At 47.0% G+C, this 17620-nt stretch overlaps 1 protein-coding gene across 2 annotated transcripts; it reads right to left on the reverse strand.

Annotated features, from left to right (window-relative positions):
- Positions 1–3984: 3984 nt before the first annotated feature.
- On the reverse strand, positions 3985–16866 carry LOC144115914 (uncharacterized). 2 transcript variants are annotated; one of them, XM_077650545.1, is made up of 7 exons: positions 16539–16814; positions 16343–16455; positions 10218–10338; positions 9668–9733; positions 8272–8354; positions 7148–7367; positions 3985–4092 (listed from the first exon to the last, which is right to left on the reverse strand). In XM_077650545.1, exons 4-7 carry the CDS (start codon positions 9693–9695, stop codon positions 4007–4009), a joined length of 417 nt encoding a protein of 138 aa, XP_077506671.1. In that variant the 5' UTR covers positions 9696–9733; positions 10218–10338; positions 16343–16455; positions 16539–16814; the 3' UTR covers positions 3985–4006. The 2 variants fall into 2 exon arrangements, with proteins under 2 accessions (XP_077506671.1, XP_077506670.1); XM_077650544.1 differs by lacking the exons at positions 3985–4092; positions 7148–7367 and having other exon boundaries at positions 8350–9733; positions 16539–16866.
- Positions 16867–17620: the final 754 nt, after the last annotated feature.

The raw sequence follows: 17620 nt of genomic DNA on the forward strand, positions 1-17620 counted from the left end.
GCGCCTGCCGGATTCCTATGCATGCTGGCTATAGCGGCCGCGCAGAGCGAAAGTTTCGGTCGTGTCAGAACAGTGCAGCTGAAATTGGGCGCTCCCGAGACCTGAGTAAGCACGCTAGATTTATGCAACTCCTGCCGGATTCCTATGCATGCTGGCTATAGCGGCCGCGCAGAGCAAAAGTTTCGGTCGTGTCAGAACAGTGCAGCTGAAATTGGGCGCTCCCGAGACCTGAGTAAGCACGCTAGATTTATGCAACGCCTGCCGGATACCTATGCATGACGGCTATAGCGGCCGCGCAGAGCGAAAGTTTCGGTCGTGTCAGAACAGTGCAGCTGAAATTGGGCGCTCCCGAGACCTGAGTAAGCACGCTAGATTTATGCAACGCCAGCCGGATTCCTATGCATGCTGGCTATAGCGGCCGCGCAGAGCGAAAGTTTCGGTCGTGTCAGAACAGTGCAGCTGAAATTAGGCGCTCCCGAGACCTGAGTAAGCACGCTAGATTTATGCAACGCCTGCCGGATTCCTATGCAAGCTGGCTATAGCGGCCGCGCAGAGCGAAAGTTTCGGTCGTGTCAGAACAGTGCAGCTGAAATTGGGCGCTCCCGAGACCTGAGTAAGCACGCTAGATTTATGCAACGCCTGCCGGATTCGTATGCATGCCGGCTATAGTGGCCGCGCAGAGCGAAAGTTTCGGTCGTGTCAGAACAGTGAAGCTGAAATTGGGCGCTCCCGAGACCTGAGTAAGCACGCTAGATTTATGCAACGCCAGCCGGATTCCTATGCATGCTGGCTATAGTGGGCGCGCAGAGCGAAAGTTTCGGTCGTCTCAGAACAGTGCAGCTGAAACTGGACGCTCCCGAGACCTGAGTAAGCACGCTAGATTTATTCAACGCCTGCCGGATTCGTATGCATGCCGGCTATAGCGGCCGCGCAGAGCGAAAGTTTCGGTCGTGTCAGAACAGTGCAGGTGAAATTGGGCGCTCCCGAGACCTGAGTAAGCACGCTAGATTTATGCAACGCCTGCCGGATTCCTATGCATGCTGGCTATAGCGGCCGCGCAGAGCGAGAGTTTCGGTCGTCTCAGAACAGTGGAGCTGAAATTGGGCGCTCCCGAGACCTGAGTAAGCACGCTAGATTTATGCAACGCCTGCCGGATTCGTATGCATGCCGGCTATAGCGGCCGTCCAGAGCGAAAGTTTCGGTCGTGTCAGAACAGTGCAGCTGAAATTGGGCGCTCCCGAGACCTGAGTAAGCACGCTAGATTTATGCAACGCCTGCCGGATTCCTATGCATGCTGGCTATAGCGGCCGCGCAGAGCGAGAGTTTCGGTCGTGTCAGAACAGTGCAGCTGAAATTGGGCGCTCCCGAGACTTGACTAAGCACGCTAGATTTATGCAACGCCTGCCGGATTCCTATGCATGCTGGCTATAGCGGCCGCGCAGAGCGAAAGTTTCGGTCGTGTCAGAACAGTGCAGCTGAAATTGGGCGCTCCCGAGTCCTGAGTAAGCACGCTAGGTTTATGCAACGCCAGCCGGATTCCTATGCAAGCTGGCTATAGCGGCCGCGCAGAGCGAAAGTTTCGGTCGTGTCAGAACAGTGCAGCTGAAATTGGGCGCTCCCGAGACCTGAGTAAGCACGCTAGATTTATGCTACGCCTGCCGGATTCCTATGCATGCTGGCTACCCTTACAAAAATCAATGTTGACTTTGTGTTGAAATTCCAGCAACCCATGTCAACACACACTGTTGAAATTGTGTTGAAAAGGTGGCGAGTTTTGGGTGATTCAGTGTTGACAGCATGTTGAGCCCATGTTGAAAATTGGCACATGAGTTTCTGTTGTGCATGTGTTGAATTAATTCAACACTAACTGCTGTTGATTTTCTGTTGAAGTGATGTTGAAAAGCTAAAAGTTGATTATCTGTTGAATTTCGACCAATAAACAACAAAAAATGTGTACGATCATAAGTTAGCCAGCAGCTAACTTGGCACGTGGCGGCCAGCCAAAAAATGAGGCGCGATGAGCAACGGCAGAGATATGATTTAATGGCAGTTAGGCACGAGCACCATGCCACTGCCAGCCTCGTCGTCTTTGTAACACTATCTGGGGCCATGAGCGATTGTTCCGGATCATTGAAGAGTACAAAATGGTGATGAGCTTGAGGGGTGAAAGTAGTGCCACAATGAATAAGCTGGGCGAATGATTCCTGGTCCAGAAAACTTCCAGGCCGCAGTACAGTGCATACTGTACAGCGATCACTACTACCTCGTGCCTTTCTAGCTATCGGCAGCCAGGACTAGGTCTTCCCATGTCCACAGCTACCCATAAGCTCATGGCTCTCGGAATCTCCAATACCGTGAGCGAACTGATCGAAGCAACCCTCACCGCCCAGTATGAGCGGCTCACTCACACACGCTGGCCGAGCGGTACTGCAGCAAGTTGGGATCTCCCCGCCGAAATCGGCCCCAAGTTACGCTGAACTTACATCGGAATATCGCCTAAATCTCCGCATTCCTCCCATTCCCAAACGGATGCACCCGGAACACCACGCCGAGAGACGGGCCGACCGGGCTCGTCAGTTCGAGAAACGCTTCAGCGGACGTCCGGACGTCACGTATACGGACGCCTCTTACCATCCATCGAGGCCAGCGATGGTGGCGGTAGCTCTCGCCCCTCACCGCAGCTGGTACACAGCCTGCAGCATTCGCAATGCAGAAACAGTCACCGCAGCTGAGGAGGTTGCCATTGCGCTCGCACTAGCTGACCCTAATACCAAAGTCGTCATCAGTGACTCTCAACAGGCTATTCGCAATTACGATGCTGGCCGTATCTCTTGCCAGGCGTTACACATTCTACGTTCTACAGCACCCTCTTCCACATCTCGCTTACTTCTTTGGGCTCCAGCCCACGAGTCGCTCAGCGGAAACGCCCAGGCACACACTCTCGCTCGAGATCTCAGCTGCCGAGCCGAGAGTATGATCAGCCACCCTGCTTCCGCTGACACTAATATCCCACGCGCTTCTCTACTCACCACTTACACGGACATACTCCAGCACTACCGACTCCAAAGGTGCACATATCCTCCCGCACACCGCGATCTAACAAGACGCGAGGCCGTCCAATGGCGCAAACTACAAACTGGCAGCTTCCCACACCCCCTCTTATACAGCAGGATCTTTCCGGAACAGATAGCCCCCATGTGTAAACACTGCTCAACTCCGGCCACACTTATACACATGGTGTGGACTTGTACACATTACAACACAGACAACGCAAACACCCCAGAGACGTGGGAGTCTCTCCTGTGTACTTCCAAGCCAGCAGACCAACGCTGGCTTATCCAGCGCGCGGTGGAGGCCGCGGCATCCCAAAGGATCCCCGCCGACCTCCTCTAAGTCAGCGCAACCGGTCCTTTGACTGGTCCCGTTTTTGGGCGCAATACAAGAGTTTACCTACCTACCAGCCAGGACCTAAAGTCAGAGCTGGTGGCAGGCAGGTACACCTCCCCAATGCAATGCCTCATCTCCTACTATGCACCATAGAAATCACCTTGTCCTTCTAAATTTACTACCACCTGTCAGATAAGCACAAGCTTGCCTGACTCATCCCCATTTCCATGAGTTTTGTACAGCTTAAAGCTGTAGTATGTACGTCATGTTAATTTAGCTGCGTCATATCACAATTCACCTCCAGACAGGCTAGTGCACTTTCTAGGTGATGAAGCCAGTGTGTACCTTGGATAAAGTGGGCATGCATTAGTAATTTTTTCGTGCACAGCTGGTTTGAACTATTTTGGATGAAGCAACCATTTTACTGCATCACACTCATTCAACTCGCAAATCTTTTCAAGAAGTGATATTTCAGATATCTGCTTAGCTTAGAGACAAGTAGTTCTGTCAGCTGTAGATTATGAGCATATTCTGCGCGTTGTTACTGACCAACAACAAATATAGTTGGATATTCATTTTTTAACAGAAGGCAGGAAATAATAGTTGAACTCATTTCAGTTTATTTTAGTTCCCGTGCAAGGAGTGCTGCCAGGCTGTTTTTTAAATACGCCACATTGACTCCAGGAAAATGGTCACACGTGTACCCTGCAAAGATATAAAACAAATCACAATTACAGTGTGCTACATATCAACTGAAACACAAAGTCAATATTATTTGTGAGCACTGCCCTTGATCACCTCATCATACTGGTATGGTATATAGGGTTTACCATCCCAGAACAACACAAGGCTATAAGGGGCGCCGCAGTGGAAGGCTCCAGATTTGAACCACATGGCGTTCTGTGCACTGAAATATGGCCGCCAAGTGCATAACCACTGAGCCACTGCACTGGGGCATGCATGAAATTACATGTGCCGTCAAGAATGAGTCAATATGCCTGTCACTGCTTGCATGATATCAACTGAAACTATTGCCACAACTAGCTGCCTCAACTCTGTGAACATTACCATACAATGCTTACTTTCTCCTTGTACATGAAACTGAAGAGAGTACACTAAAGCATTGGGTTACACACAGAATGTGCACTTCAATACTGTCCGTCTTGAACAGTTTCAGCAATATTAATTGTTCAGGAAAAGTAAAAGAAAATTCGACATCCACAACCACTGAGAAACAGTAACTGCAAAAAAATAAACTACAATGTTGGGCAGGCTGGGTTATACTAAGATAAATGCTAAGTACACAAAAGCAGCAAAAGCAATTAAACTGCACAAGCAGATAAAACTACCTTCCTAAAGAACCACTGCCATGCTACTTGTGCATTAATTACAGTTGTGTATAGAACATTCAATTTTATAGCTCTGATTTCCATGGCACTCCACAAAGAAAGCATGTCAGCACAGATGTTTTACTCTGCTTCAAACAAAACAGTCTGCTAAAGAGTCCTATTATTCATACAGTAGCCTGTTATGGCCTATGGTAACCTTCATAGTGGTAAGGCAGATCTCGCATACCTCACCCAACTGAATGTGCCCATGCTTGCTTCAGCTATTTGCACCAGAAATGAGTCATGAGGACCGAGCTTACAGAACGCTAAATTTCATGAACGCACAGTTTATCTTGTGCCTCCTTAGCAAGTAATAAAGTGCAGTAACCGACGAGTAATTCGGAGTTCGATGAGGCACTGTCAGTTACCCCATAGAAGCGCATACGTATTCACGACGGATATTTTGGACTTTCAAAGTCCGAAAGTTTGATTTTTCAGACTAATTTCAGTCGCCTGCGGGCCAAAATCGGCCATCTTATTGGCTTTTTGCTGGCGCAAAAGGCGCCATCTTGGATTGAGGTGGATTTACTCTGCAGTTGGATTGGCTTGAAATACTTTTGGTACCTCATTTTTGCCAGTAGAGGTCCCTGCGATCTCTGACACTTCGAGGTGGCAGTCGGATAGTCATCGCCGTCAACTTGCTTTTGTTGCCAAAATTCTCGGGGGCAGTTATCGCTTGTCTCATACGTTGAAAATTAAAAACTGGTTGTTGGGGGAAGTGGCGCAATATCTGTCTCACACCTCGGTGGACACCTGAACCGTGCATTAAGAGAAGGGATAAAGAAGGGACTAAGAGAACAATGAGGTGCCATAGTGGAGGGCTCCGGAGTAATTTCGACTACCTGGGGATCTTTAAACGTGCACTGACATCGCACAACTCAGGGGCGCCTGTGCATTTCGCCTCCATTGAAATGCGGCCGCTGCGGTCGGGTACGAACCCGGGGAATCCGGATTAGTAGCCGAGCTCCCTAACCACTGAGCCACCACAGCGGGTCTCATACAGTCATTCGCCGTTTCGTCACTTGGATTTCTCCGACCGTGTCGACAGAGTGACGCTCCGTCTTCATGAAGTTACATCCATTCGCCATTTTGTGATTGCTTTGAACGAAAAGTGCCTTGTCTTTGAGTGTGTTTGACAAGCGGTGTAGTGCACACTTGGGTTGTGGATAACATGGCCCCGCCAGGTCCATGAAGGAAGCGCGGGAAGTATTAAGCTAAACGCCGTGACCTTGCTGTCTAGCGTAGACAGTGAAAGCACAACTTTGGCACATATCGTCGGCAGCAAGAGAAATTTTCCGCTTAACTTCTCTTTCGCTGCGAAACACTGCCACCGAGTCGCACTCATGACGCCAAAACAAAGCAGGGAAATAGTGCAAACTGGGGTGCAGTACATGAAAGAGTGCCCGACACTAGGCTCAACAACACTGTCTGAAGAAAACGTGGCCAATGGCGGGGGAAGAATAAACAGACTATGAATGTGGATTCCGCTACACGTTTCGCTGGCCCCTCGTCGACTTGACAAGCGTTGACGACAATGAGAATGGCAGACTACACGTGGAAGGCCGCCATCGCGCACTGCTGTGAAGCTGACCCCCCAAAAGAAAAAATTAGCAGGTAACTCGCACCCTCACTTATTAAAGGCGTTTTTTTAAATTTCGGTGCAGGTTATACGCGAGCAAATGCGGCACGTGCCAGCACTTTCTCATGGTGCAGCGTCTGTTTTTAAGGTATGCATTGGGTGACTGATAAAATATGTCAGCCTATTTGCCCACACACTTCTGCCAGCCACGCAAACATCCCCACTCATGTGGTCCCTCCACCTTCGCACATGACTGCACATGCCAGGTTTGGTGTTTTCAGCATACCATGTGGGCTAAGATAACTGCCAGCACACATTTCTGGTAGGAGTAATATAATAAACAACCATGAGAAATGTTAGCACAAGGCAGTTTGCGGTCTGTGGACCTTGTAGTCTTCACCTATGGAAAAGTTTATGTAGACATAGAAAAGGGGGGTGCCAAGTGCCATAATATGGCACAAAAGCAGTGCTGTCGCCATGGGCGCAACCAATACACACACACTTGCAAGTGCTGTTGTGCTGTGGAATGTTATGTTAATCTGGCGCTAGAAAAATTAGCCTTCTAGGCTGAAGCCATGACAGTACAGCCCATAAAAGAAGTGCACCAAATTTCTGAGCAGCGAGGCAGTGGAGTGTTGGAAGGGACTGCTCTAAAGTCTTGCAAGCAGCCGGGTCTCTCTCATAACTTAAAATTCGAACTTAACTACATGGCCTATACTTTTCCTTCAATGCTTTGCTATAGTTTGGCCCTTAATTTTTAAGCAAGCAAGCAGAGAAGAGATGGAACACTCACCTATCACAGCAGACAGCCGAACAGGGTCTAGGGCCTCCTTCACAGGAAGGCCCTTTTGCACGTTATTTTTCATCCCATAGAGGGACTTTCCCCTCAACTCCTCCTCCGTGAACACATTCCGAAGGAGCGCCCTGGCGAATTTCCCAGGGCTGCTTTGACACTGCCGCTCCAACATTTGCAGAATGGTGCGGTCAACCAGTACGCCATTCCCAATGTCAACCTGCAAACAGCACAGCAATCAAAGATAAAGGCAAGCAAGCGAATTCAGCTGTTTCAATGGAAATGCTAGATTGCCCGTTATCCTCTGTGCAGTTGGGATGTCAGCAGTTGTTTAATGCGAGGAAATTACTTAACTGTACTGCAACTGCAAAAATTTTTCGAAAGAGATCCTGCATTAATGGGTTCAATGCGAATTGTAGTGCTGTAATAGCCTAGCGACTAGATGAAGTGCCTGCAAGGAAAGCATGGGCTCTTTCACGTTACCTGAGCATATTGCACTGTATGACCATCTACTTCAGGGGTCCTCAAATTGGATCTATGGTACACCGAGGTATGATGGAGGGCTTTTTGGGGTTTCCTGAGCATCTATTTACATGCATGCCTCTACAATAACCTTTTCAATTGCCAATTTTTTTAGGACTGATCACACTGCAACTGATTAGTGCACAGCCAGTCATAACTTAATTTGGTCATTTCTTCGATACGTGTTTCATAACCTGTTCGTGCTCAGCACTTCGCGGAAAAGATTTGAGGAATTTATGGTTGTAGACGGCTCAGTTGGTATACTAAGGCACCAATGCGTGTCTGATTTAGCATTTCGTCTCCATGCCTTGAGGAAGCAACAAGGATGATTGCACGTGGCTGGCTAAGCGAAAAACATGCATGTGCTGCCGATCACCCGCAGTGCCCTCTTTCTGGCGATTCTCCCTTTCACTGTCCGGTGGGGCGACGGTCTGCAGACATGCAGATATACATTTTAGGACATGCCTCTAATGGGCTCATGCATGAATTCAAGAAGCCGTGATAACTTCTCTATCGAATGCCAGAGAAAATTTCAAACGCAGAAGAGTACCTCACTTGTATATTCAAGAGTATGTGCAATGATCATATTTTAGCTCACAAACCTTTGCACATGGCACAACAGGCTGATCTGGCTCCTTTTTGGACTCCAGCATCCTCTCCAGCCGTTTCACCATTTTGGCTGGCACTGCAATGGACAGGGAAAGAAAATTGTTAGCATTCTATTAAAACAGGAAGAATGTGAGCACACCACTCAAAGCCCAGGCAGCAACCCGCAAGTAAGTAGTCTATTTTCCAGTTGTAAACAAAACACACCTATAAACATCTACCATTATAAAAAAGTATGGAATCAGTTAAAAGGGCCCTGAAATGAATTCGATGAGCTTATTCTAGTGCAACATATCTGCAGAGGTGGTCTTTATAAGCATTCAATTCATATTTGAAAGCTGTGCATGAACACTATAATTTGAAATAATTTTTAAATCTCTGCTCGCAGTACCTCGCAATCGATTAAGGAGACACACCTCATCGTGCGTCCCCCACCCCAATGACATCAGTGGGCAGAGGCGGTGAGGCGTGTCTCCGTAACCGGTTGCAAGCTACTGCGAGCAGATTTTTAAAAAATTATTTCCAAATGATAGGGTCCATGCAGAGCTTCCAAATATGACTCGAATGCCCACAAAGACCACCTCTACAAATCTGGTCCACTAGAATGAGCCCATCAAAATGATATCAGGGGCCCTTTAAAACAAAAACACCGGTTTCTGGGCATGTTAAGGGTAGCCAATGCCTGTTTCGCAGAGCAGGGTTTGTACATTTTCCTTTCCAAAATACACAAATATTCAAGAGGCATTCCTATCGCTGGCCTATATTTTAAATTTACATGAATAAAAATACTGCCACAAGGTTTCGTTTCCTCCTTCAAAAAGCGCAAGGGGCCTAGCATCTAAGCTGTAGCAGCCGCATAGATTCTAGGAAAGTTTATTATCATTAGTAGTGAATATTGCTCGCCAATGTGTGGAACCAAAGGTTTATAGCTACTTAGAATAAAGCTGGAATTCAACCTAGTTCATGTACAAAATGATGAGCCATTTCAGTGGAGTGTACTGTATCAAGGCTCTCTCAAAGATTCTCCAGAAACTGGGTGTTAGGTTGAACACTATCTGTCATCTATACAACTGGCTGACAAACACATTTTTTAAAAATGAAGAAACATCTCCAAGTGCAAAGCCTATCCACAAGCTATCAACTGAAGAACTTTTTGCAAACATTTTCACACAGTTCATATGATGGGCCTTGCTTGAGTCCATGAGATGCCCTAGAGTATATTGCGCATAAATAAAATCTCAAATTGCAAGATATGTCCGAGATGTCGCTCTGCTTAAAAACAAACACAGACGTCTTACATTAAAAATGAATATTGCATTGTTAACCAGCCTGATTAAAACACTCATATCTGAAATGAACACCAAGAAAGAGATTGTTATGACTTGTGCTTACCAGCAAGGAGAAGGAAAAGGAAAGACATGGAAGGTTAATCAGAACAAACCATTTTGCTGTGCTGCACTGTGAGAAAGGAGTGTCGGGGCAATGGTGAAGCAGAAAAAGAAGCAAGAGGAAAATGAAATCAGTAAACAATGTCAGCACAGACATAAGTTTGAAAACTCAGGCAGGCAAATATTTTCGTTAAGCAATAGATATGGCAATACTAACAATGCCCAACGGTGCGTGCTTATAAAGAGACCATCTTGATCTGAAAGTGTTGACAGTTAAAGGCAAAGAATAAACAGTGCTGTAGAAGAGGAAACATTACACCCGCTGAGCACGAACACAGTACAAATGTATGCTTCGGGCATAGAACAGTTGTATCTGTGAAGTGGTGATCAAGAACCAGCAGACTGCACACAGTTATGCTAAGTATTCAGACATGTATGACGTAATGCCTCCAAGTACAAAATGCACGCACTTAATGATTTATTGCAAGAACAGGTTTCATGCCAAAACTAAAATTTCAAGTGCAAGGAATGTGAAGCCATCCCAGAATTCTCACCAGCTATTTTCTCGGCTGCTTCCAGCTGCCTCTTCAAGCTTTCATTTTCATTTCTCAGGCAGGAAATCTCCTCCTGCTGCTCTTTAAGCTGCTGTGCAGCTGATCTACAGCATGGGTGTTCCTGAAGAAGTGGCATGACAATTATTGAAATGTAAAATATTTTAAAAATTGAAGCATATCCTTGTGCAGTTTCAACCACTTCTGGCTGTAGTATACATGCCAGATGTCTTCAGTATTAAAAAAAAAGGTTTGGTTTTTGTAATGATTGCAGTAGTTTACTGCATGACCACTTAAAACTGAATAGCATGCACATCAGCTGTTCTAATGTCCACATGATATGCGCTACTAGCAAGGGCTACACATTTCTAACATAATGAAACATCCAGCACTGAAAAGTATGAGTATTTCAGATTGCATTTCATTACTGAGGTAGAAAAACTGAATCCACAAAAAAAAAAACCACTATCAAGGACACAGGCGAATATGAACAATCTGCTTACGTGTGCACTTGTCACAAATAAACAAGCACCATGTGCAAAAAAACTACCTTTATAGTTTAGAAGCCACTTTACTGCTGTTGCATATTCTCATCAAGTACCACATGCATTAAATGAAAAACACTAACTTCAACCAAGACACCAATGGATTAACATAATGCACCATCCGTTAGTTCATAATATGAACACCCACAAGTAATTAGCGCTTCAGGTTTGCCCCTGATTTGGTTTGAGAAGAAAAGAGGAGCACACACTGTGCAATTTGTAGACAAAGGCATGCTTTGGCAGTGGGAATCCTAAAGTTCAGCCATGTTTGTGCACACATATGGAACCACCCCTTGACTCCACCAAAACAAAGGGCAAATATACCAACCAAAATGTAAGGACTATTTCAGCCATTTGACTGGCACTCTTAGAGGTTGTGACCCCTGGCAGCACCCATTACCAGTTAATAGAATGGCAGCAAATAACTTGCGAGTCCATGCTTAGTGACAGTTTTCTTGTTGATTATTAAGCAATTCAGTCATATGTAATGTGAAACTAAAAAAGAACAAATTGATTTGGTTTACTTTGGAGGTACTGCGTACCCAGCCCTTATTTTTCCATCAAATGGGAGTTTAAGGATGAAGCGAAAACCTGCTAGTGGTTTTATGCCATTATACAATACAACTGCCATCTACTCTGCCAGGGTGGCTCGGTAGTTATGGTGCTCGGCTTCTAACCCTAAAGACTAGATATACCGTATGACCTCTCCCACTGCGATTCTACGCTGTTTGTCACCAGTGGCTCAGAGTGGCATTTACAAATGCCTATTCGGACCTCATCACAATGGCAGACTCTCCTGCACGTGAGAACTACGGGTTTGATGAGCGGATCGGGCACCTACTTAGCGACTGCCTACGGTTTGAGTGTGAGTGCACCCTCCCAACCACTTGGGCCCTTGTCCTCCACCCCCATAAGCAAGGTTTGTAGTGCACTGCACCTAACATTAATATAAGAGGAAAGCAGTGAAGGCGGTTTTGAAATTTTTAAAGCTCTCACAGTTGAGTTTCTGGCTATAAACTATGCACCTACTACAGTCAGATACAGCTCAAGAAAGAAGTGGCAAAATGCCCCAAAGGAGGACCTTCTTTCATTGGCATCAACCGATCTTTATGCCATTATGGTTAATCCATGGCTAATTGCAGTCAATCAACCTCTAGCTCTCAATCCCCAGCAGCCGCAGAGCAACTAACCAAGGCGACACTCTAAACAACAATGCAGTGGAGAGTCCTAACAATCGCTCGATCCAGACAGGCTGCCATTGGAAACTAAACCTGGCAACATGTAACGCAAAAACCTTAAGAGTGAGGCTAGCCTGGCAGTGTTAGAAGAATTTCCAGGTATTGGATGTCTAGGGTTTAGTGATGTTAGGAGGGCAGATGAAGCATATAAAATGTTAACGGGTGACACCGTACTATGTTGCTGATTAATGTCAAGGAGAGAGCTAGATGTGACATCCCTGGAAACAAAAAGGAATTCTGCAGCCTTAATGAGATGTTGGCAACTGTTGTAATTGAGCTTAACGAGAAGGTTGTACCGCCATCAGCATGCTTAACATGAACGCTCGGCAGCATGGCTTGGGCTGGCTTGGACTGATGTCAGCGCTGCGACGCGTCACAATTTTGGTACGACTGTCAGGTCATGAATGACGCCACATGGAGGTCGGCCAGTGGTAGGTTTGTATAGAGGAGCGACATGTATACGCTTGTCTGAAGTGGCAGTGCTCGACTTGCTGTACTATAAGGACGCTTGATGACATCACCCATTTCACTTGCTATCTGTGATTTTCGATACCACCTGCGAGTACACATACGACCCATAAGCTTTTAGTGCAAAAGCAGTTTTGCTCACTAACATCAACCAGGAATTTTGTGATCATTGGATCTTGTGCAGTTTCCTAGCAATAGTGATGATACATCAGGTAAGTTAAAAAGAAATCAAGATAACATCCACCACTGGGAGTCGAACCCGAGGCGAGGTGAACTGATCAGATTTGCAGGCTGCTGCGCGAGAGCACTAGGCTATCACCGCAGCCAAACACACCTCGTGTTAAACTGCAGAACACAGTTATGCCGTGAATTGCACATCTGCAGTGCAAATAGGCTTATAGGGGTTTAACGTCCCAAAGCAACTCAGGCTATGAGAGACACCGTAGTGAAGGGCTCCGGAAATTTCGACCACCTGGGGTTCTTTAACGTGCACTGACATCGCACAGTACACGGGCCTCTAGCATTTCGCCTAAACCGAAATTTGACCGCCGCGGTCGAGATCGAACCCGCGTCTTTCAGGCCGGCAGCCGAGCGCCATAACCACTAAGCCACCGCGGCGGCTGTTGCAGTGCAAACAGATCAGACAAGCTTAACAGGAGTGTAATATTGTCCCCAGATGTGTCGACGGCCCAGCAAAGCAAAATCATGACCTCTACTCAGTTTTACTGCGTTAAAGAGACTATGGGACTATGCAATGAATAATAAGTCACTTGTAAATGTTTTCAATGCTTAGAAATGATGCTAAGAAGCATTCACACCAAGTACGAGTCTTCGAAACTGAACCGGCAATTTATTATGAATTTTTAAAAACCGTGTTTTTTAAAATTTGCGGGCTGATTGGTGTCCTCGTAGTGACCGATTTTTAAACTTATATCGTGAAAAAAGACGTCACTGTACCCATGACGTCGCCAGGCCACCACACGCTCTCATTCGCTGGAGCCACGGCAGCCACGAAGTCACAGGCACACTTCCGGTAGCCGTGAAAATCGTCTGCTCGTGCCACCGCACGACTCTCTCGGGCAAGCGCGAGCCAGGGCATTGCCTTCGCGCATATGGTTTCAATTTTCCTCTGCCGCCTCCTTCTGTATGGAGTTCCGGAGCCACTCGCAGTGGCTCGTCGAGTCGCTACTGTCGTCACTGGCGTTCAGTCGGTATGGCGTGAACGCATAGGGCTCGATGCCCATCGCGGCCGTAAGAGCGAGCAGTCGCACCTTGAGGTTCCGGTCTATTACTGCTAACTACAACAGACGACAAGCAAAAAAACCCGACGCGCGCCGCAATCACGCCGCCGACGCTGCTGCTGGGGTGCTAGGAGTGACAACCGGAAGTTGCAAAAGGAACGTCAGCGGATGACGTATTCATGGGCGGGGCCCAGTCCCAGAGCTGTTTTCTTTATTTTTGTCTGGTGCCCCGCGTGTACGAGTTGAGGGGGGAGAGGAGGAGCATAATTTTAAATCGTCTATATCTTCGGTGTTATTGATGCTAGCTTAAAAATTCTTGCATTGGGGTGACGAGTGATGAAATGCCTATCTCTCGTCTGCTTTATGTAATCTCAATTAATTTATTGCAGTCCCTTGAAAACCCTACAAATTTTATTGCCATATGCCCTGAAATTATTTATTTTCCTGCTGTCTTGCAGGCTAGAAAATGGCAGGCTTTGCACAATGTTTGCTAGGCTAGGGGAATCACACCCTTTACAGAAAATTGAAAATTGATTTCTTGGGGAAAGGAAATGGCCCAGTGTCTGTCTCACATATCAGCAGACACCTGAACAGGACACCTGAACCCTGCCATAAGGGAAGGGATAAAGGAGGGACTAAAAGAAGAAAGGAAGAGACAGGTACCGTAGTGGAGCTTTTAGTCCATTGCAGGTTTTTGTTCAATAATATGATACTTATACAAGTGGTAATGCTAGGGTTGAGGTCCATCATATTTTGCACTTTCTACATGCTGAATGGAAAGAATGGTACCCAAATATTAAGGAACCGTGCTGAGTGCGAAAAGGAAACTGCGGATAACCTAGAACATCGCGGAAACGACACTGCAGATTTGGAGACTCCAGACGAGACGTCATTGATGAGTGTTGCCCTGTACAGCAGTCTGTGTTGAAAGGGACACAGGATGAGCGCTCGTCCTGTGTCCCTCTCTTGTCCTCGTTTGTCTCATGCTAAGGCAACCTGGATATCATGAATCACCAACTGGCCTAAAACTCCACTTTATTAAAAGCTTAGTTTGAATCGCATCAACGAGTCTAGCTCAAGACATGTACGTGCAGTTCTTATGCCCCGACACTAGATCTCCAGAGCAGCATGGACTATGCAGGAAGCCGCCCTGCAAAGAACCCTTCGATGCACACTTTGAGGCCAAACTCGAAAGGCATGCAAGACATCGCACACCATGTTGCTTTGCTGAGATAAGCAAACCGCAACATTTTCCGGGTGCACATGAGACTGCAGCCATGACCAAAAAGTGGCAAAACAAGCCTGTCAAGTGGGTGCTCTTCCCCCGCCGGTCAGACACAGGAGTAAGACAAGTCGACCAGTCAAATCGAGCTGCACTCCAGCTGTGGTTAGCTGCCGTAAACATACTGAGATATTATCTCAGCAACAGTGGCCAACGCTCAATGGAACTGGCGTCAGTCCAAGCCATGCTGTCAAGCATTCGTGTTAAGTGTGCCGACAGCAGTGCAGGCAATGAACTTATGGTCGTGAACACAGAAACCTATGGCAGATAGCTACAAACTCTAGTTGTGGCAATGCGCGGTGGCTACTTTTCACAATGTGGCAAAAAGGGTTCTGCTGCCTTGCCTGCTTCTGGCAAACGGAGAAACGCACCTCCCTTTCTACTGTTTTTTAAAGCAATCGCCGTGCATCACCACAAGTAGAGTTCGAGGCTGCTCGGCACGCACTTCAGTGCTCATGCTCATAAATTTCATGACTGCGCAGGTTTACACAGCTATACCCAGACATTATGAGGAGATGTTTGAAAGATTCTAAGGAGACATTGTTAACTATGCCTGGAACCCGACAGGGTCAGTTTAAGCGAAGCAAGAGAGGCCTTTGTTTTGCAGTGGACGTAGCATAGTTAGTCTGATGATAATTTGATCAATGCACACCCCCACACACAAAAACCCCTACCATCAGCAGCAAAATGCAGCATTGTAGATCATGCTATTACAAATGATTAGCAACTCATCGTCGTAGCAGCAAGCGCAGGGGCACCTATGCATCAGCTAGGTTTGGGCTGCTAAGCACATGCAACGAACTACCATCTGCACCAATGCAATAATTGGCAACAGACCTTAACAAAGTCCTGAGCAGTTCGTTACTTTATAGCCCTTGCATGCAGTTGTGTGACCGTTCTTGTGGTCTCTACTTTTTCTCAGGCGTGTACAAACAGCCCAGGCCTGGATGTCCTCTAAAGTATTTGGTTTCCCGCCTTTCCGTCTTTTGCGGCAAAAATTTATAAGACACTATTTAAATACCACACAGAGAAAATAAGCGATGGCCTAGGCAGTAAAGCGTTTACATATGCAACTTCTGCGTGCAGGTTGCGAATGCACGTGGAACAAATTTTTGTTCCCTTGCTCGTCAAGAGGCACAGGAACAAAGTTATTAGTAAACCTGATACAGTAAATTGCCCCGCATTAAAAGCATGTTACAATAACAGCATCTGTGGTGAAATGCCCACAGTTATCCTTGATATTGCGTTCGCCACCGCGCACGCACAAATATTCAAACGGCCCCCCTTGAACTGAAATCGCTTTGAAATGAACGACAGTGCAAAGAACACACGTAACAGCATCATTGATACGCACATTGCACGTGGACATCCCGGCTGACGGTTGGCTGTCCTCCCTCCGCCTGTCCACGCATTCTGGCGCTTCCGCGGCAAGTTTCGCCCTTTTTTTTTCTAGTGAGGCTTGTTTACCTGTCAGAAACAATGCAAATGAACTCCACTACCTGAAAAGGCGTAAACTTGACTAAACACGCAAAAGAAATACAAGTACTCACCTAGGTACAGCAATTCAGCTTTCGCCGGCTGCTCGCCCTCCTTCCAAAAAACGCTCACAACTGAGCCTTTCAATTGTTTTATGGCGCCTTCTTCGGTTAAAAGTCGGATGCCGATGGCAGGGTCCGCGAGGGATTTAACAGGATAAACATCCCACTTAGCTTCCTCCACCCATTTTATCAAAATGTGGCTCATTGTCACGGAGTGGGTAGAAACACGAGGCCTTCCTGTAGCACCTGCTGAACCGACTGGACCGCAAACAGGGCTTGGTGGCTTGGCTTGGATGGTTGGAATTACAGGTGCGGTATTTGGCTGCACTCATGCCTTTTGCCGCTAGGGAAGGGCACCTACGGTTGGTGTGGCGCTACAGTCAACCTGTTGGGCAAGATTGCATTTGCCATTACTTTACTTCAAGCACGCTTCATTACTCGATTTCAAAATAATAAGACAGGAAAAATTCACCGGTAGGCAGTGAGAGGAGAGTAATCATTTATCCTAGCACATGCACTTAACACCGCGTTCGAAAATTGCATACGCGAATGCCAGTAGCGCCGTCATAAATAGCAGACGATGACAACAACATCCGAGCGCCCATGCGAGCGCCCTTCCTTTGTTACTGGTAGAAGCGACCGACGATCCTTTGAAAGTTTCTTGGAAAGCACGGGTGACCATAACACGGAAGATATATATAGCTTCCTGTCCCATATAATCTCCAGTTAACCTGGTACTGTGCCTGCTGCCACCATGCCTCCGAAAAGGCAGTACAGTAAATACTTATGGGACTCGTCGGCCGAGGTTCCGCATCGTTCAAAGTGTAGGTTCAAGCAGCGGGAGTTACTTGGCGCGCCATCAGCTTCTCGAGCTGATAGTGACTCGGATGAATCGGGTGATGAAAGCTCCTATGCAAGTAATGAAGAACAGAACACAGCCGGCGTTACAGATTCCAGCTCTGGTGCCTGTGCTGGGGAGACTGCGCACAGCCGCTCACGTTCTTGTGAATCTTCTGAAGGCGCTTTTCCCGAAGATGTCTCATCGGACGAAGTTGACGACGTCTCGTCCGAAGAAAGCGAGCCTGAACCGCATG

Source organism: Amblyomma americanum, chromosome 1, assembly GCF_052857255.1.
Source record: "Amblyomma americanum isolate KBUSLIRL-KWMA chromosome 1, ASM5285725v1, whole genome shotgun sequence".
Taxonomy (NCBI): Eukaryota; Metazoa; Arthropoda; class Arachnida; order Ixodida; family Ixodidae; genus Amblyomma; species Amblyomma americanum.